Source organism: Apodemus sylvaticus, chromosome 16 (assembly GCF_947179515.1).
Source record: "Apodemus sylvaticus chromosome 16, mApoSyl1.1, whole genome shotgun sequence".
Lineage (NCBI taxonomy): Eukaryota > Metazoa > Chordata > Mammalia > Rodentia > Muridae > Apodemus > Apodemus sylvaticus.
The window spans coordinates 49,051,230-49,069,417 of NC_067487.1; the positions used below are offsets into that span (position 1 = coordinate 49,051,230).

General features: G+C 36.4%; 1 protein-coding gene across 6 annotated transcripts in view; it reads left to right on the forward strand.

The window, feature by feature from the left end:
- The window catches only part of Gpbp1 (GC-rich promoter binding protein 1), a 722,682-nt gene extending 705,874 nt beyond the window's left edge, over nt 1-16,808 (forward strand). For all 6 annotated transcript variants that reach the window (XM_052159424.1, XM_052159427.1, XM_052159426.1 and 3 more), the window contains 5 exons: nt 563-703; nt 1,690-1,857; nt 3,451-3,635; nt 7,478-7,580; nt 15,826-16,808. In XM_052159424.1, the coding sequence (XP_052015384.1) occupies nt 563-703; nt 1,690-1,857; nt 3,451-3,635; nt 7,478-7,580; nt 15,826-15,984 (756 nt within the window). In that variant the 3' untranslated portion in view covers nt 15,985-16,808. The remainder of the gene's footprint in view (nt 1-562; nt 704-1,689; nt 1,858-3,450; nt 3,636-7,477; nt 7,581-15,825) is intronic.
- Nucleotides 16,809-18,188: the final 1,380 nt, after the last annotated feature.

An 18,188-nucleotide genomic window follows, 5' to 3' on the forward strand; every position in this document is an offset into this window, starting at 1 on the left:
AATCTACAGACCAGCTTCTGCCTCTAGAGTGCTGGGATTAAAGGAATGTGCGTGCACACCTGGGGTCCCTTTATTATTTTTAAATCATATGTATGGGGTATGTTTCTATGTGGCTGTGTGCAGGTGCCTGAAGAGGCCAGAGGTATCACAGGAGATTGTGGAGTTACTGGCTCATGGTGAGCCGCCTGACTTTGATATTGAGAGCTGAACTTGAGCTATCTGTAAGAGCCACTGAGCCATCATCATCCTCAGAGTTAGGTGCTTTTTTTTTTTTTTTTAATAATTGCATATTAAATCTTTATTTTATGTGTAAAGAAACATGTTGTGGCTCATACCTGTAATCTCAGCACCGAGGGGCCTGATTTGAGTTCTAGGCTAGCTAGCTAGCTAGTCAGCTATATAGAAAAATATAAAGGGCCAAGGGTCAAAGGACCATGGAGAGATGGTGAAAGTAGTATATAAATAACTTTTATGAGCTATATGTAATCGTTGCTTAGTGTGTTCCCCTTTTCTTTGTTTTTATAAATTTGTTTTTGGTAACGATTGCCTCTGTTTTTCTTAGCCTACACAATGGAAAAGCCAAACTAAAGAAAACAAAGTTGGGACTTCTTTTCCTCATGAATCTACATATGGTGTTGGCAACTTTAATACTTTTAAGTCAACCGCCAAGAATATTAGTCCATCAACAAATTCTGTGAAAGAGGTATGCCACTAGACATTTCATGAGAAATATATTTAAAAGTAAAAGGACGGGGTTTTGCTGTGTTGCCCAGGTTGGTCAGAAGCTCATGTTCATAAATGAACATTCTCCCTTAGCTTCCTGATATCACAACTGGGTTGTGATTCCCAGTTACTAAGTACTGATAGGTTACCAGTTAACTAGATACATCATTAAAGATGAGATGCTTTGATTTTTTTTCTTCAGTGAATTTAGTTCAGACATCTCCTTTTATTTACATTATTACACTTTGAAGAATAGAAATTAAAATTTTAAATAACTAAGCATTTTAGATAACAGAAAAAATAGTGGATCTCCCATATATCCCTTTTCATTACAAAGAATTGTTACAAAAGTGTTAAAATAATTGTAGTTTCATTTGATATTTGTGGAAGTTTTGTTGTAGAGCTAAACCTTGACTATGAATATGGATTTGTCTAGTGTTGTTTTGGCAGTGATGGGTACTTTAATAGTAATAACAGTGATTTAGGGAGAACAGTGGAAGGAAAGCTATATGTGAGTATGTGGTAGCTCAGGGAGTTGTATTCTTTGGAACTCAGTATAGGGAATTTCTTAACTAATCTAGGATCAAAGACTCTAACCTTTGTTTTTTTTTAGTAATTGCAATATCAAAACCATATAAAATTTATGTTCTTACCTGCAGAATTTTGGATCTGCAAGATCTACTGTTAAAGTAGGATTAATATTTTTAACTGTTATTGTTCTTTATTAAATATTCACTTTAATGCAAATAATTAAGCCTTATGATTTATTTTTGTGGAATTAAGAATGGCTCTTAAGTAGTTAACCTGTTTAATGTCAAAGAAAAATATACATTGTTAGAAGTTTACTTTAAACTATAAAAAGTTTCACCTTATAAATGAATAGAATATACACTAAGCAGCAGTGATACTCGTGAACTGTGTTTGACCTGGTTACATGTTCATTACCATTTCTGAATTTTCCTTTAGTGTAATCGTTCAAATTCTTCTTCACCTGTTGACAAACTTAATCAGCAGCCTCGTTTAACTAAACTGACACGAATGCGCAGTGATAAAAAGAGTGAATTTTTGAAAGCATTGAAAAGGGACCGAGTAGAAGAGGAACATGAAGATGAAAGCCATGCTGGCTCAGAGAAGGTAACTGAGATTGCAGTGATTCTTGATTTAAACTGTGTGGGTAAATATTTAGAACCTTGACAAACTCTAATTAAAACTTCATCTTTGATTTCCTCCTGCTAAGCCTATGCTAGCGGGTTCCTGATTTCTCTGGGTGAATATTCAGGGGCTGATATAGCCAAGGTTTCTCTGTTTAGTTACGACTGTCCTGGAATTCACTCTGTAGACCAGGCTATCCTCAAACTCAGAGATCTGCTTGCCTCTGCCTCTTGAGTGCTGGGATCAGAGTCACCTGACATCACAGCAGGCAGCCTGCCTCTGGAATACTGGACAGACATATACCACCACACCTGGTTTGAGCAAAAGTGTTTGTGATGTATAACAGTGATTTTCTAGAGTATAGGTCAGCTCTGTACATAGTTTCAAATATACTTAAATGTTTTTTTTTGTTGTTGTTGTTGTTGTTGTTGTTGTTTTTGTTTTTGTTTTTCTGAAACATGGTTTCTCTGTGTAGCCCTGGCTGTCCTGGAACTCACTCTGTAGACCAGGTTGGCCTCGAACTCAGAAATCCACCTCTGCCTCTGCCTCCCAAGTGCTGGGATTACAGGCATGAGCCACCACTGCCTGGTAATAACGGTTCTTTTTTATTTTTAATTCTGTTTAATCATTGAATTCCTTTATAAGCTTAGAAATGAGTTCTGCTTTTGCATTAGATTCAGCCTTGAGGCGCCCCAGCAGGAAATAGAAAGATAGTGAGACCAGAGCTCCTAATGTGTGTATCTTCAGCAGGCTTACTTCCTTGATTCCTTCCCTATTGATGATTTCCCTGTCTCCCCCCAACCCCCTTCCCTATTGGTGGTAACAGATTTATACTTAGCCTTGCCACTGTCCCTAGTTGTGTGCTTACATTCACACAGTTGTAAATAAGCCCTCAGTAAACCTATTTTGAAGTTACAGCTTAAAAAAAAATTATCTCACTATAAAGAAAACCAACTAGCTTGGAGGGAACAGGGCTGTCCTGGTGTTCTCTAGAGCAGGCTGGCCTTGAACTCAGAGATCTCTGCTGCTGCACTGCTGCTACCATCACTGCCTCCCCCAACCCCAAAGTGCTGGGATTGAAGGTTTGCACCACTACTAACTACACGGCTCGTTTTTTTTCTCAGAAACTTAACCTCATTTTGTATTTTTCAATTTTTTATGTGGGTTTTATTGTTTTGCATAATCTTTTTTTTTGGAGGCTGACATGTAATTAATGATCCTTAGCCTTAGCCTATAGTCAGAGGCTGAAATTACAGGTCTATACATGTAATTCACACCATGCCTAGACACACATCTATACCTTTAAAAAAAAAAAAAAGATTCTGTGTTGGGCACTGTGATACATACTTTTAATTCTAATACCCTGTAGACCGAAGCAGGAAGATTGGTGTAGGACTGAGTCTAGCAGGGATATTTATTTTCTTTCATCTTCATCTTTTTGGCCATATATATTTTCAGAATGCCTTGAAATTTAACGATAATGAAATAATTTAGATTTATGTATTTTTATGAGAATCTAAACAGGTTCTGTTACTTGTCATTAACTGTTTATTTTTTAAACTTCCTAAAAATCAGGATGACGACTCATTTAATTTGCATAACAGCAATACTCACCAAGAAAGAGATATAAACAGAAACTTTGATGAAAATGAAATTCCACAGGAGAATGGCAATGCCTCGGTGATTTCTCAACAAATCATTCGTTCTTCAACTTTTCCACAAACTGATGTTCTTTCCAGTTCACTTGAGGCAGAACACAGGTTAGTAATTATTTTTTCCTTTTTTCTGGCATTATCTCTGTTCAAGATTTTATTATTAAGTTTAAGTTATTAATAGGGTTTTTATTACAGATTTATTTATTCATTTTATATATAAGTACACGGTAGCTGTCCTCAACCAGAAGTGTCAGATCTCGTTACAGATGGTTAGGAGTTGGGATTTGAACTCAGGAGAGCAGTTGGTGCTCTAAACCACTGAGCCATTTCTCCAGCCCTTGATTTTTTTTTTTTTTTTTTTGGCTTTTCAAGAAAGGGTTTCTCTGTGTAGCCCTGGCTGTCCTGGATCTGGTAGACCAGGCTGTCCTCGAACTCAGAAATCCGCCTGCCTCTGCCTCCCAAGTGCTGGGATTAAAGGCATGCACCACCATCGCCCTGCGGGTTTTTTTTTTTTTTTTTAAATTTAATTTAATTTTATTTTGTGATGCTGGGTACTGGATCTTAAGAGATCCCTGACACTGTCTCCTGAGTGCTGGGATCTAAGGTGTGTGCCATCACACCTATCGCTAATTTATTTGCCTTTAATGTATTTATTAGAAGTAAGCATCACTTGTTTTTAAATGGGCAGATGATTTTTATTGCATTCACAGTTCTGTTTCCATTGTAGTTAAATTATTTCACTTTCATTTTGGTAATCACTGGTCTGTTTTCTATATAGATTTGACTTAGTGGATATCTGTATAAGTGGTCTTGAATCTCTGTTTTTTTGTGTTGGTTTTAATCTTATTTTTATTTCTTTTGTAGGTTATATCAGCACTTTGTTCTTTTTGTATTACTGAGTAGTATTGACTCTTGATTCGTTTTAGCACTTTGTTCTTTTTGTATTACTGAGTAGTATCGACTCTTGATTTGTTTTATGTATTTAAGCATAAAATGACTATTGATTCATTTTATGTGTTTAAGCTTTTGCCTGCATTTAAATCTCTACCACATGTAGGCCTGGTGGCTACGGAGCTCAGAGGGCATTGAATACCTTGGAACTGGAGTTAGAACTTGTTGTGAGCTGCCATGTGGATGCTGGGAATTGAATGCATTGTGCATATTCTTGAACATTTGTGCATTTTGTAAACATTAAAAAAGCCATTAGGAAGCCAGGCAGTGGTGGCGCAAGCCTTTAATCCCAGCACTTGGGAGACAGAGGCAGGCGGATTTCTGAGTTCAAGGCCAGTCTACAGAGCGAGTTCCAGGACAGCCAGGGCTACACAGAGAAACCCTGTCTGGAAAAAACAAACAACAGCAACAACAAAAGCCATTAGGAATGCTAATCTTACAGGCCTTTTGCCTAAATTAAGTTAGATTGTATATAAAGAAAGGAAAATAATGACTGGTGCATGGGGAAAATATATGAACTAGTTATATGAAGATATTCTTGAGACTGAAAGTGAGAAACTCTCTAAAGCTATTGATAGCAGAATGTGCATATCCTATAACATCCTTATAACACTGGATAGAATTTGTAAAACTAAGCACATCTAGTTGTATAATGATAATCAGCCTCTACATGCGTGCAAGTCACATTCTAGTAATACTGTGTTATGTGTCATCACAGTATGTAAAGGAAAAAGGAAAAAAAATGACCATTTGGATTAATGAAAACTTTTGTATGAATATATGTATACATACAGAAATGAATAAATGTATACACCGGCAGTTTTTTATTTAGTATCTCAAAATCAGGATATTGTGTAGTTAGCATTTAAATTTAGGAAGTTTGTAAGCATTAATTCACTGGGCAAATAATTATGGTCACTCTTAATCTTTTTTTGTATGTGAGTGACTTTGCAGTTGAAGATTGAACCTAGGACCTCTCATGTTTGCTAGACAAGTTTCCAATCACTGAGCACCACCTCAAGCCCATAAAAACATTCTTTCCTAAGTTCACAAAGCTTTTAGATTTTTTAAATTCAGTTTTTCACTTTTTTTGCACTTGTCACTTATGAACAACAATTTCTAATGATAATTCTTTTGTTTTATATTAAGCAATCATGTTTATCAGCTGAAGAGTTAGGACTACTTGGTTCCCTCCTCATTTTCTTTTAGTGTTGAGGATTGAACCCAGGGTGTCACAAATGTTTTGTCAATTCTTAAAAGAAGTAAAAATGTGGTCATAGCAAAAACATAAAGTTTTATTAGGTCTTAGTTTATGAGCTTTGGGTTAAGTGATGTTGAATGATTAGGGTTAAGTAAAAATGCCATTCGTAAGGACGGTTATCTATGTTATAGTCAAGACCGTGTATCAGAAAACCAGTGAATAGAGATCAAAGAAATTATTAATGTTTACTTCAACGTACTGGTTCAACGTACTGAAGCAGTAGTTCAGTATGGTATATAATAATTTGGGAGGCTGAAAATTAAAATTGTTTTTCCTCTTTGCTATGAAGTAAGCAAATTGTTTTACTTAAATGACTTGTAATTCTTACTCTGTAAAATATGAATAGCATGTTAGATTCTATTAAGGGTTCATAAGTACTAATAAATTCTTCGAGACCTTGAAAAAAATCTCTGAAATCCATAACAATTTGATAAGAAAGATATGCTAATAGAAATGCCAGAGCTTTGCAAATACAGTGGTGGAGTCTCAGCCAACCATTGGACTGAGCATGGGGTCCCAATGGAGAAATCAGAGAAAGGACTGAAGGAGCTGAAGGGTCTTGCATCCTCATAGGAAGAACAATATCAACCAACCAGACCCCCCCAGAGCTCCCAGGGACTGAGCCACCAACCAAGGAGTACACATGGCTCTAGCTGCATATGTAGCAGAGGATGGCCTTGTCAGGCATCAATGGGAGGAGAGGTCCTTGGTCCTATGAAGGCTCGATAGATGCCCCAGTGTAGGGGAATTGAGAGTGGGGAGGTGGAAGTAGGGTGGGTGGAGGAACATCCTCATGGAAGCAGGGGGAGGGAGGATGGGATAGGGGGTTTCCAGGAAAGGGGGAAACTGGGAAAGGGGATAACATTTGAAATGTAAATAAAACATCCAATTTAAAAAAATAAGAAAACATGGCTTCAATTCTGCATCAAAATTAAAGATTTCTACTCATGTAAGATTATGGCTATAAAATGTTTAAAAGTTAAACAAAAACAAAACAGAAATACTTAAGGAGTGGAGTGCAATTTTTAAAAATTGCATTAAAAGAACCAGAAATTTTAAAGTTACTGCCTCTTGTGCTGCATGCTTTCCCAAGTCAAAATGGTTACTTGGTTCTCTGTTAGTCTTTTAATAGCTTTCTTTTCCTAAAATGGAAGAATTTTCTTAAAAAAACAAAATAAATTGCGAAGAGTAAAACTGTTGCTAGTCATTTTCCACTATTTAGCTGTAAGTTGAGAACTTTTCGGTTACTGTTGCACATAATGCCTGTTTTAGATTGAGTTGTGTACTGAGGATGGTGACATACACTCAGACATAGCTGTAGCAGAGTGAATTATAAAGTGCAAGATAGAGACTTGGTCTCTCAAGTAGAGATCCTAATGAGTAGTTGAGTATGTTGGATTGTGGTGGTATTTAAGAAGCAAAAGTGGCATTATTACTACTTTTAGTACAAGAATTTGCCACTTTTTATTTTTGATTCTTCCTGTTGCAAGTTTCCATCACAGAGAACCTTTCCCCTAAAGATCTAAGCAATTAGGTAGTTCATTCTTACTACCAAATATGGTTTACTTGATCAATTACTCATTTTTAAGAAAATAAACTCAGAAGTTATTGTGTATCTCGGGGACTGTATATAATAGATTTTGGATCATGTTTTCTTCTACATAGTATAAAGGCATTGTAATAATTGCATAACCTAGTTGAAGTTCTAAATTAAATGTACTTTTCTTTTTTGCAGATTATTAAAAGAGATGGGCTGGCAGGAAGACAGTGAAAATGATGAAACATGTGCTCCCTTAACTGAGGATGAAATGAGAGAATTCCAAGTTATTAGTGAGCAGGTGAGAACATCTGAGCCTAACCAAATCACAGGGAAACATTGGTGTGGGCAGCTTAAATTTTGTTTACAAATTTACTAGCCATCACACTACATAGACCAGAATTCCCTTTGAGACTAATCTGCAATGACGCATTGTGTATTCAGTATCTAGTGAACAAAATGTTCCAAATTTTTGTTGTCTAAATTTTTAATTTGGATATTGATTTTAAACATGGGTGACAAATTTTAGTTAACTTTGCCTTTGATTCTTTCAAAAAAGAATATTTAATAGTCTAAACTATCTTGTTTTTGGTCTCTATACTTCCCTTTCTGAAATAGTTATTAGGAAATATTTGATAGAGCATCAAAAAGTTTTTTTTTCTCTCAATCCATAATAGATTAAAAAATTAGTTCTCATTCTATATAACTGATATTCTATACAGAAATATTATGGTTGGTATTGTGACCTTAGAAATATTGCCTAAATATTTTTAATTGAGTCATAGTAACTTCAGTGTGGACTTTATCCTCCTTGTACTTCCAAAAACTGTACTAAATTATACCACATAAAATTTACTAATTTACCCGCCCCCATGCACACACATCTCAGTGGCTTAAATATATTTTTTGTTTTTCGACAGCCATCACCACCATCCATTTCCATACTTTTAACAAAAAAGTTGGGCCCAGGTTATGATAGTAGGTCAAAGCACTTACCACCAAACTCGAAAACCTGACTTTGATCCTCAAAATCCACATGGTGGTGTGCTGGAGAGGTGACTCAGTAGTTAAGAGCATTGGCTGTTCTTCCAGAGGAACTGGGTTCAATTCCCAGCATCTACATGACAGAGCACAACTTTTTATAATTCCAGTTCTAGGGGATTTGGCATCCCCACATAGATATACATGCAGGCAAAACATCACCTAAAAATTAATAAAAAAATTCACATGATAGAGGATAAAACTGACGAGTGAATTGCATATGTGTTGTATATACATATGACACACAGACTGACAGACACACTTTTAAAAGCAAAGTTTTAGGGGTTACAGGATGACCAGGTAGGTAAAGGTACTTGCCACATAGGACATACTGGGTCGGAGTGAATGGAGCTTGTGTGTTGTCCTCTATCACATGTACACTCTATAAAAATATATTTAGGGACTGGAGAGATGGTTCAGTGTTGAGAGCTTCTTGCAGAGGACCCAGTTCACTGCCCAGGACTCACTTGGGGTATTTGGCAGTGGCCTATAAGGCATTTAACTCCAGTAATGGGATCCCATTGCTGCTTCTGGCCTCTTCTGGTGTGTCATAGTGCACAAATGGACATGCAAATACTCACATGCACATTAAACAAAAATACATCATTTAGAAATACAATTTAGTTTCAGTAAATGTTGCTCTAATGACTAGTGTCTTAGTTATTTTTCTATTGCTGTGATAAGATACTATGATCAAGGGTACTCGTGGAAGGGAGAGTTTATTTGGAACTCCTAGTTTCAGGGGTTTAGAGTTCATGACGGGGATGATAGAGGATATGGTGGTGGGTAGGCATGGTTGTAATGGAGCAATAACTCAGAGCTTACATCCTTAAACTAAAGTAGAAGATGGGGGAGGGAAAGAGGAGGGGAGAGGGATGGAGAAAGAAACTGAGAATGACATGTATTTTTTTAGGCCTCAAAGCCCAGGCTCAGGGGTACATTTTTCCTAGCTCACTCTTCACCCACCCCATGCTGAAGGTCATATCCAAAGCCAACCCATATCATATCACTGAGAGATCCTTAGTCCCCTCCATCTTTGTGTGTGTATAATTTTTTAATACTTCTATATGTATGTGGCTGTTTTGCTTGCGTGTATATCTTTGTAGTGTGTGTGTGTGTGTGTGTATGTATGTGTATGTGCGTGCACTGCGTGCGTGTCTGTACACTTGGTGACTACAGAGTCCAGCAAAGGGCATTGAATCTTTGAAATGTATTTACCTATGTTTGTGAGCTACCATGTGGATAAATAAATAGAACATCTGTCCTCTGGAAGAGCAGCTCTTTTAATTTTAATCTTTGAGTCATCTCTCCAGCCCCATTGCCAATTTTTAAAATGAGATTTTATCATTGAGTTGTAAAAAAGTGTTATATGTTGTAAGCATTAACTCCTGTTGCATACTTGATTTGCTTGCAACTATTGTTTCCCATTCTGTGGATTGCTTTTTTATCTTGATTGGGAGAAGGGGTGATGGTGGCAGGATCAAGACTAGAACCTTGTGTATGCTGGGCCAACACACTCTAGCTTTTGATTGTAGCTCAGTTTTTGAAAATATTTTGATTTAGTCTGATTTATTTATTTTTAAGATCTTAGGTGCTTGTACTTTTGATGAAAATTCTGAGGTTTTTCATCAGTATCTTCTCAAGTTTTAGATCTTAGTGTTTAGGTTTTCTGTGTATAATAGTATACAGTAAAGGTCCAACCTCATGTGGATGTTTATTTACTTTTTGTGTTAATATGACTGCTGATGGAAGCAACATAAAGGTAATAGAAGATTATTATGGCTCACAGTTTTGAGTGGTTAGGAGTGATGGCATGAGTAATTTGGTTGTGGTACTGACTGGGAAATGGAGAAAGGAGAATGCAGGTATTCAGCTGGTTTTCTCTTCCCTTTTATTTAGTCTGGGACTCTGAGTCCATTGGACGGTACCCCCAACATTTAGGGTGAGTTAAGCTTTTTAGTTAAGCCTCTCTGGAAACACTTTCATAAACAGTCCAGAACTATATCTCCTAGATGATGTTTAAGCTCCTTAAGTTGACAAAGATGTAACAGTCATAAGTACAATGTCTAGTAATATCCTGTCCCTAATTTCTGGTCTGGGCAGCCCCAGTGAGATAGACAGCTCAACAGCTAAACACATTTGCCATCAAACCTGGTAACTTGAGTTTGACCCTTTGGTGTAAGGAGAGAACCAGACTAGCTCTGTAAGGTTATCTTTGACTCCCCTCCCTCTACTAAATGCTATAAGAAGTTTTAAAAATTAATAGATAAGAAACTGGTACCCAAGTTAAATATATATACACACAGGGATTTCTTTCTGGCATCTCCATTTCTTTGGTGTGTATCAGTTTGAGTCATTTTCTTTTTAAGACAGTCTTTAGCACTGTTGGTCCTTGAACTCAGGGAGAATGACCTTGAACTTAGGTTTGTTCCTTGGGCTGACAGCAGCTTGTTCTGTTTACAATGCCTAGTTCATGCAGTGCTGAGGATCACGAGGTAGGGCTGGTTAGGCAAACACTACATTTGTAAGTTCTACCTACACTGTTTTTATAACTATTTTTTGTGGTAAATTTTGAGAGTCAGGAAGGTCTTCTAACTTTGCTTTAAAAGATTGTTTTGTGTCTTTATATTCCATATAAATCTTATACGAAATTTTCTTTTGTTTCTCTATATCTTTTTTCCCCTCCCAAGACACAGGGTTTCTCTGTGTTGCCCTGGCTGCTTTGGCACTCTGCTCTGTAGACCAGACTGACCTTGAACTCAGATCTGCCTTCTGCCTCCCAAGTGCTGGCATTAAAAGTGCATGTCACCATTGTCTGGCTTCTCTCTATATATTTATAAACCTTTTATTTTAATAAATGTTAATTACACAACTAGTGGTTTCACTGTGAGATTTTATGCATGTGTGTAGTGAATTTGATCATCTAAGATCCAACACTTCTCTTGTCTGCCCTGCCCTATTCTGCTAGAAGATTGGATTCTCCCTTTCCTTCTGCCCCCAAACAAATGCCATTGTTGTTTCAAATGTGATTGCATTGAATCTGTAAACATTTGGAGTAATGTTTATATCTTAGCAAAATTAAATCTTCCAAACTATGAGCATGGGATGGATGTTTTAGTGTGAGTTTCGAGTATAACAGACTTAACCCTCCTTGTGAACTTTCATCATTATGTAAATAGACTTGTTTTCTAAACAGTTTTCATTGAGTTATCAGTGTTCATTCTTTTAGAAACAGCTGACTTTTCCATGTGATTTTTATATACTGTAACCTTGTTTTATTAAATTCAGAATATTTCTTGGTGGGGAGGCTGTTGGTTTTGGGATTCTCTATTACCACTGTCCTATGCAAACTTTTTGTTGTTGTTGTTTTTGTTTTTTGGATTTGGTTTTTCCGAGACAGGGTTTCTCTATATAGCCATGGCTGTCCTGGAGCTCACATTGTAGACCAGGCTGGCCTCAAACTCAGAAATCCGCCTGCCTCTGCCTTCTAGAGTGCTGGGATTACAGGCGTGTGCCACTACCACCCGGCCTTTTGTTTGTTTGTTTGTTTGTTTGTTTGTTTTTTGGATTTTTTTTTTTTTGGATTTTTTTTTTGGATTTTTTTTTTTTTTTTTTTTTTTTTTTGAGACAGGGTTTTTCGGTATAGCCCTGGCCATCCTGGAGCTCACTCTATAGACCAGGCTGGCCTCGAACTCAGAAATCCCCCTGCCTCTGCCTCCCAGAGTGCTGGGATTACAGGTATGTGCCACCACTGCCCAGCCTCTACCTCCCATTTTGAACAATGAGTTTGAAGAATCATTTAAAATGTACTGAGTGCCTTGGTATGAATAGTAAGTATTCCAAGGATAGTGTATTACTAAGATAATTGACTTGAAAACCATGTGACAACTGAGACAGGTAGCTAAACCTTTTTGATAATAAAATACATAACTGCCACAATTTTACTATTTTTGTATACTGTGAATTCAAAGCCAGTGACATAAAGTCTATATTTTTGAATTAATGATAAAGGCATGAATATCTTTATGTTAAGTATTATAAAACATTTAATAACTTAAGTACCCGAGAAATCCTTAAAGGATACTGTTTTTTAAAAGAATTAGTATTATTCCTGATAACAGTTGTAAATCAATGGTTCTGGATTTAAATGGTACCTCTTCAGCAAACATACTGAGTGTTTAAATGTCTAGAGTTGCATTCCTTTTTCCAGTTAGTGAGAGTATATAAATTCCTATGTAAATCAGGTTGTGATAATAGTTCTAAGTGTTGCTGATGAGGACCAAAGAGGAATGAGTGGGATGATGGAGAAATGCAAAATAGTTTCTTGAATGCCTATTATCATTACTGACTGTTAAGAAAAATGTTCCCTTTTCCAGAATTGTCTCCTGTAGTGGTTAGTGTTGACATAGTTCCACTTGCGATGACTTAGCAAAATTTAAGGAGTTAGATTTGAATTGGCATTTGACAGATAAGATGAAAGATGAATGATATTGCCAGAGCAAGATAAAAATTAGGCAAAAGTTAGAAAATATATTTTGTTGGGCTCAAAGTATCAGAAAGAAAATTGGGTGGAAAGCTCTTAAAGGTTCTTAAGTTAAAGTATGACATCACAACATTGTTAACTAGCTCATAATTTCCACTAGGTACCATGATAAGTGCTTCCTAAGTTAAGATTATAATGTAGGCACTATTATTAGTACTGCTGGATAGATGAGAAAACTATAGCATTTACGTTTATGAGTAAAGCAATTAGAATTTGAACCTAAGTTTGGCTGACTTATTTGCTTTACTTAACCCTTAATAAGAATATGAAGGACTTGGGATGTCATATCAGGAGTTGCATAGTGTTCATTAGGAGGTTCATTAAAGGTTTCATTAAGATACAAAGATACAAAGTGGACTTTAAAAGTACATTGTAAGTGTAGTTCCTAAAGTGTAGAATTAAGCTGATAGTTAGGAAATATATTGCAGTAATTTTCAGGATTACAGCTTAGACTGGAGAAATGATAGGTAAGGCAGTTTTGAGAATATAAAATACCTGAATTACAAGCATCAGGATTTTGAAATACTTATATGTGATAGGTGATGATAGTGTCATATTTATTATAAATAGGAGTGTAGAAGGAGAAAGGAGCTATTTTAAGAAAAGGCTTTAAAATGTTAGCTTTTTCTAGGGGATATATAAGCTTAAAGAAATAAGGAATGAAACATAAGATTTGGAACTGAGGGATGGGTACTTGGTAAAGTGATTGCTGCACTCTCTACCACCTTCCTAAGAAAAAAGCCAGACATAGCTGTGTGTTCTTTAATCTCAGTTCTGGGTGGGGAGTAGGAGACACCCTTAATTTATTTATTTACATTCCAAATGTTGCTCCTCTACTTAGTCTTTTCTCCCAGAGTTCTTGACCACTCCTCTCTCTCCTTAGCCTTTGAGAGGGTCCCCTTTACATCCCCCTTCCCTGGGGGCATCAAGTTTCTACAGGATTAAGTGCATCTTTTCTCACTGAGGACAGACAAAGCAGTCCTGGTACATGTGTGTATGGTGGGGTGTCTCAGCCCATTTATGTTCTTTGGTTGGTGGCTCAGTCTCTGGGAGCTCCCAGGGCTCCGAGTTAGTCAACACTATTGATCTTCCTACAGAGTAGCTATCCCCTTCATCTTCTGTCCTTATCCTCACTCTTCCACAGGGGTCCCTAACCTCAGTCCAATGGTTGACTGTAAGGATCTGCATGTGTCTGAGTCAGCAGGCTGTAGAGCTTCTCAGAGGACAGCCACGCTAGGCTCCTGCCTACAAGCACAACGTGGCATCAGTAATAGTGTCAGTTGTGCCTGGATATGTGATGGGATCTCAAATTGGACTGGTCATTGGACAGCCTTTTCTTCAATTTCTGCTCCATTTTTGTACCTGTATTTCCTTTAGACAGGAATAATTCTGGGTCAAAAATTGTGAAGGTGGGTTGGTGACCCCATCCATCCACTGGGGGCGCTGTCAGTCTACTGGAGGTGGTCTCTTCAGGTTCCATTTTCCCTACTTTTGGACATTTTGGATAAGGTCATCCCTATCCAAGGTCTCTGGAGGCAGAGGGTGGGAGAAGGAGAGCGGAAGGGAAGGGGGCAGATGAGAAGCCCAGAGGACCAGAATGACTAGAAGTAAGCAGCTGCTGGGCAGAAGGGAACCTCTAAAAAATTCCAGAGACCTTGGATGTGAGAGGCTCTCAATGGGGATGATCTTATATATAAGTGTTGTGGTGGCTGGGAACATTAGAAATGGATGTGTTCAAAGTGATGGAAGGTGAGCTTCAGAATTCAATCAAGATAGGAAAACATACTATGGAAAAAAAAACTGGCCAAGCCCCCCATACCCCACTTCTGTGCACGCATGCAATGTTTAACTTTAGCTATAGCTCTTTGGTCTCTCTTTGGTAGAAGAGAATAATTATCACAATTAAAGAACTCTCTCATCTATAAAACATATAGACAGTGCCGAACATTAGCTTACTTAGCTGAATTTTATCCCTAGAAACATGCATTTAGATATGTACATGAAAATTAGCCCGTTTTTCATGAGAGAAATTCAAAATGTCTGAGTTAATGTGTTACTAGTTTTATAATTTTATGTTACTTTTAATTTAGGGTGTCTATTTTTCCTATTTTGAGATGATATTTTTGACTTGGGTTTATTATCATCATCACCATCATGCTTAGTTTTTATTTCTCATTTTGGGTATTAAGATTTTCTTGCATCTTAATTTGCTTGGTTAAGCATAGAACTCTTACTTCATGTTATTTATTTTATAAAGCTGAATAAAACCAGCTGCTGGGGTTGTTAATTTAGATCATGGAAATGAAGAGATCAGATTATGGTTACTGATTTATTTTCCTTAGTAGCACCTCAAAGTATATTTATTATAGTATTTATGTAAGACAACAAGAATTTGGAAAGATTTAAAGCTTTAGTCTAACAGTTTTGAGTCCCATCTACCCTTTGTATTTCCAATATCTCTATTCTTACTTTTTTTTTTATTGATATATTTTTTATTTACATTTCAAATGATTTCCCCTTTTCTGGGTCCCCACTCCCTGCAAGTCCCATAAGCCCTCTTCCTTCCCCCTGTTCTTCCATAGTCTTACTTTTTAATAGTTATTTGATAGGTGATTAATGTTTATTCAACTCAAAGTATAGATTTTAATTTTGTCATTTTGTAACAAGGTCTTGCTATGTAGCCAGACTGGCCTGAAATTTTACTATGTAGCTTAGAGTTTACCTTGAATTTAAGATCTCCATGTCTCTCAAGTGTTAACAGATTTAGGCTGCCATACTCAACTAATATACTAATGATACTTTGTTAGAATCAATTTGGTTAATTACATGTGACTAAATAGCTTATTTTGGGGTATGATGTACTTGTTTCTGGAACTTTCAGGGTAAGATCATGATTATGTTTATTACTATTAATATAGTAATTCTTGGGACAAAATTAATTTGCTTGTTTTTGACATTTTAGTTACAGAAGAATGGTCTGAGAAAAAATGGTATTTTGAAAAATGGCCTGATCTGTGACTTCAAGTTTGGACCCTGGAAAAACAGCACTTTCAAACCCACGATTGAGAATGACGACACAGAGACAAGTAGCAGTGACACATCAGATGACGACGATGTGTGAAGGATTTCCTCACAGCTTTAGACATTTTAGTGTGATACATCTCTCATGCAGTTTGGGGTGAATTGTAAAAATGAAGAACTATAATTTATGTAGTGAACCTACCCCATTAGAAGATGATTTTTTTGGGGGACTTCAATATGAAGAAAACCAAGAATGTTGTGTTGGGCTGTGTTGAACATTATTTCTTTGTAAATGAATGTTGTAGAAATGAGGACTTTGGTTGATCCAACATTGACTTTCTTCATCACTGCAGCATTTCTCTTGACTAGCAATGTGACGATGTAACAAATGAGATTTTCTCATTTAATAATAAAAAATTGTGTAATGTTTTGCAAAGCTTCTGTCTTAAAATGTTCAGGTCTTAAGGTACAAGGCAGCTTACAGTTTTGCTTGCAGAGTCCTATCTTTTTCAGACCGTGGAAATCTTCAACTCTACTTTGTGCACCTCCTTCCTTACCCTACTCCCCCCTAAAACAAAACAACAGCAAAAAGGAAAATATAGCATGTTGGCTAAAACTGGAGCAAAGTGCACTAAAACATTAACTTCTTGAACTCAACTCTTGTACTACGTCACCTTTCAAAAAAAATTTCTCTTTAGTCTTGCATAGTGCAGTGAACGTGAGAGAGGAGACATGCCAGGAGTTCTTCCAAGCTTTAGGAGGTGTTTGTCCAGAGCTTTATTTGGTGTACTGTCAGATCAGGATTTTCAGAGGTGATTGGAAGAGTTGTGGGAAAACTTATTTTGATAAATTATTACACATGCAGAAAACCTGGTCACTGACTGGATCTGTCCACAACATGGAAAATAAACTGGATTTTCAGAATATTGTTGTTCTTTGCAGTGTTCAAGATATTGGTCTCTATACATGCTTTATTTCTTAGAAATTTGTATTTTCTTTGTTAAAATGCAATTCCTTTGAGCTTAGAAAAAGAGCTTAAATTTTATCAGTTTCACAAAGCTATTTGAAGAACCTGGACTTCTCATTTGCACATCAAATTTAGAATAATTTATGTTTAGATTATGTTTGACTATATTTGTAACAGCTTTCAAGCTTGGTTTCCTCTCAGGTGCTTTTCTCTTTCTCTATCTCAACCTCATTTTTATCAGTATATTCTGCATATGAGGAGGCCAGATTCTCTGGAGCTGGAGTTGAAAGTACTTGTGAGCTACCTGATAGGAGTGCAGTATATTACCATCATAAAGTAGTCAGAGACCAGGTGTTTTTGGAGTTTTATGCCAGACTATATAATATTTTTAAGTTTTCATATTAACCCCCAGCTTTTACCGTAGCCAGCTTTACCTGTTTCCTTATTTTGATTTCCGCCAAGACTAGGGTAATGGAGAGATTAAACCAAAAAAAAAAAAAAATGCCTATGTTTTTACTCACATTTTAAGGCTAAGTATAACAAAATACTAAATATATGTTTTTAAAAATATGGCTTTTATTTTCGAGTTTGCTACGATTTATTCTAAATGGGAAAAGTTAAATATATCAGCTACAAGAATACGTAATGACAAAGCTGGCATTGTAACATTGATTGCCTATTGAATTGCACTATTATTTGCAAAATAGTATAATGAAAACTTGATTTAGGGCATCTTTGTATTCAGGCAGTTCTTTTGCTATTATTTCAGTCTAGTAGCTCTTAACTAATGTTTGTTGTGTCTTAATGTAATTACTGTTTTATCAATCTGGTGCGTTAACTGCAGCACAGTTTGGCCCATTACTGATGGCATAAGCACATCGGATCTTTAGAGTATGGAGACATGCATACACATGTAATTTAAGTGTATGTAGTTATCATAGTTTTAACCTGCTGCCTAAAGAATTGGCTTCTAGTAAAAGTCTGAATCATTAGAAAAGAGCCTACAAATGCAGAGTGGTTAAATTGTAGATGTAATATTGAACAGAAGGAGCTCAGGGTGGTCAGGGGCAGCACAATTTAAATGTTTGATTTGAATCCTCATTTTCTGCATAGCACAACAATGAAGGTAGTGACTTTGTCTTTGACTCCCCACTCACATTTCTTGTATAAATTGTAATTAATGAGAATTATCCTTATAATTCTATTTAAAATAGCATTTCAAAAAGTGTATCTTGTTTGAATTTAAGATAGGATTTAGAATGATTGTAATTTCCATAAGTATATTAAATCACCCAAAGACTAATTTTATTTGAAATACAAATCTCACTTTAAGCAAT